General features: G+C 64.2%; 1 protein-coding gene across 1 annotated transcript in view; it reads right to left on the bottom strand.

Annotated features, from left to right (window-relative positions):
* Positions 1 to 366, bottom strand: part of COL22A1 (collagen, type XXII, alpha 1) — a 127,911-nt gene that overhangs the window by 67,970 nt on the left and 59,575 nt on the right. The window contains exon 24 of the mRNA XM_014549017.1: positions 165 to 218. Coding sequence (XP_014404503.1) covers positions 165 to 218 — 54 coding nt within the window. The remainder of the gene's footprint in view (positions 1 to 164; positions 219 to 366) is intronic.

Here is a 366-nt window from a genome sequence, read left to right as displayed (position 1 = left end):
CCGAGCGTGCTTCTCAGTGCTCCGAGGAGCGGCCACCCAATCTCGGTCACCCAATCACGGTCACCACGGTCACCCGATCATGGTCACCACCCCGAAGTGCTACCTGGTCATCCTTCCATCAGACAGAGCAGTGTCTCCACCGCAGAGAGCGTAGGAGAGGTTACCTGTGGCCCCAGCGATCCAGGCAGTCCGGGGGCGCCCGCTTCGCCTTTCTTGCCCTGCGTGCAGGAAGAGAGGCGGTGTTAGCAGGCGGCAGCGAGCGGTCCCCGAGGCCGTGTCTCCGAGGCCATTCAGGGCTGTATTTCTCAGTGGCGATGACCGGGTAGTGCCCTGGGAGGCCCTGAGAGACGTGGCGAGGGATCAAGG

The sequence above is a fragment of the Myotis brandtii genome, unplaced genomic scaffold, assembly GCF_000412655.1.
Source record: "Myotis brandtii unplaced genomic scaffold, ASM41265v1 scaffold532, whole genome shotgun sequence".
Classification (NCBI taxonomy): Eukaryota; Metazoa; Chordata; class Mammalia; order Chiroptera; family Vespertilionidae; genus Myotis; species Myotis brandtii.
The sequence above is the reverse complement of the archived record's forward strand: the minus strand, read 5'-3'. Positions and strand labels throughout refer to the sequence as shown.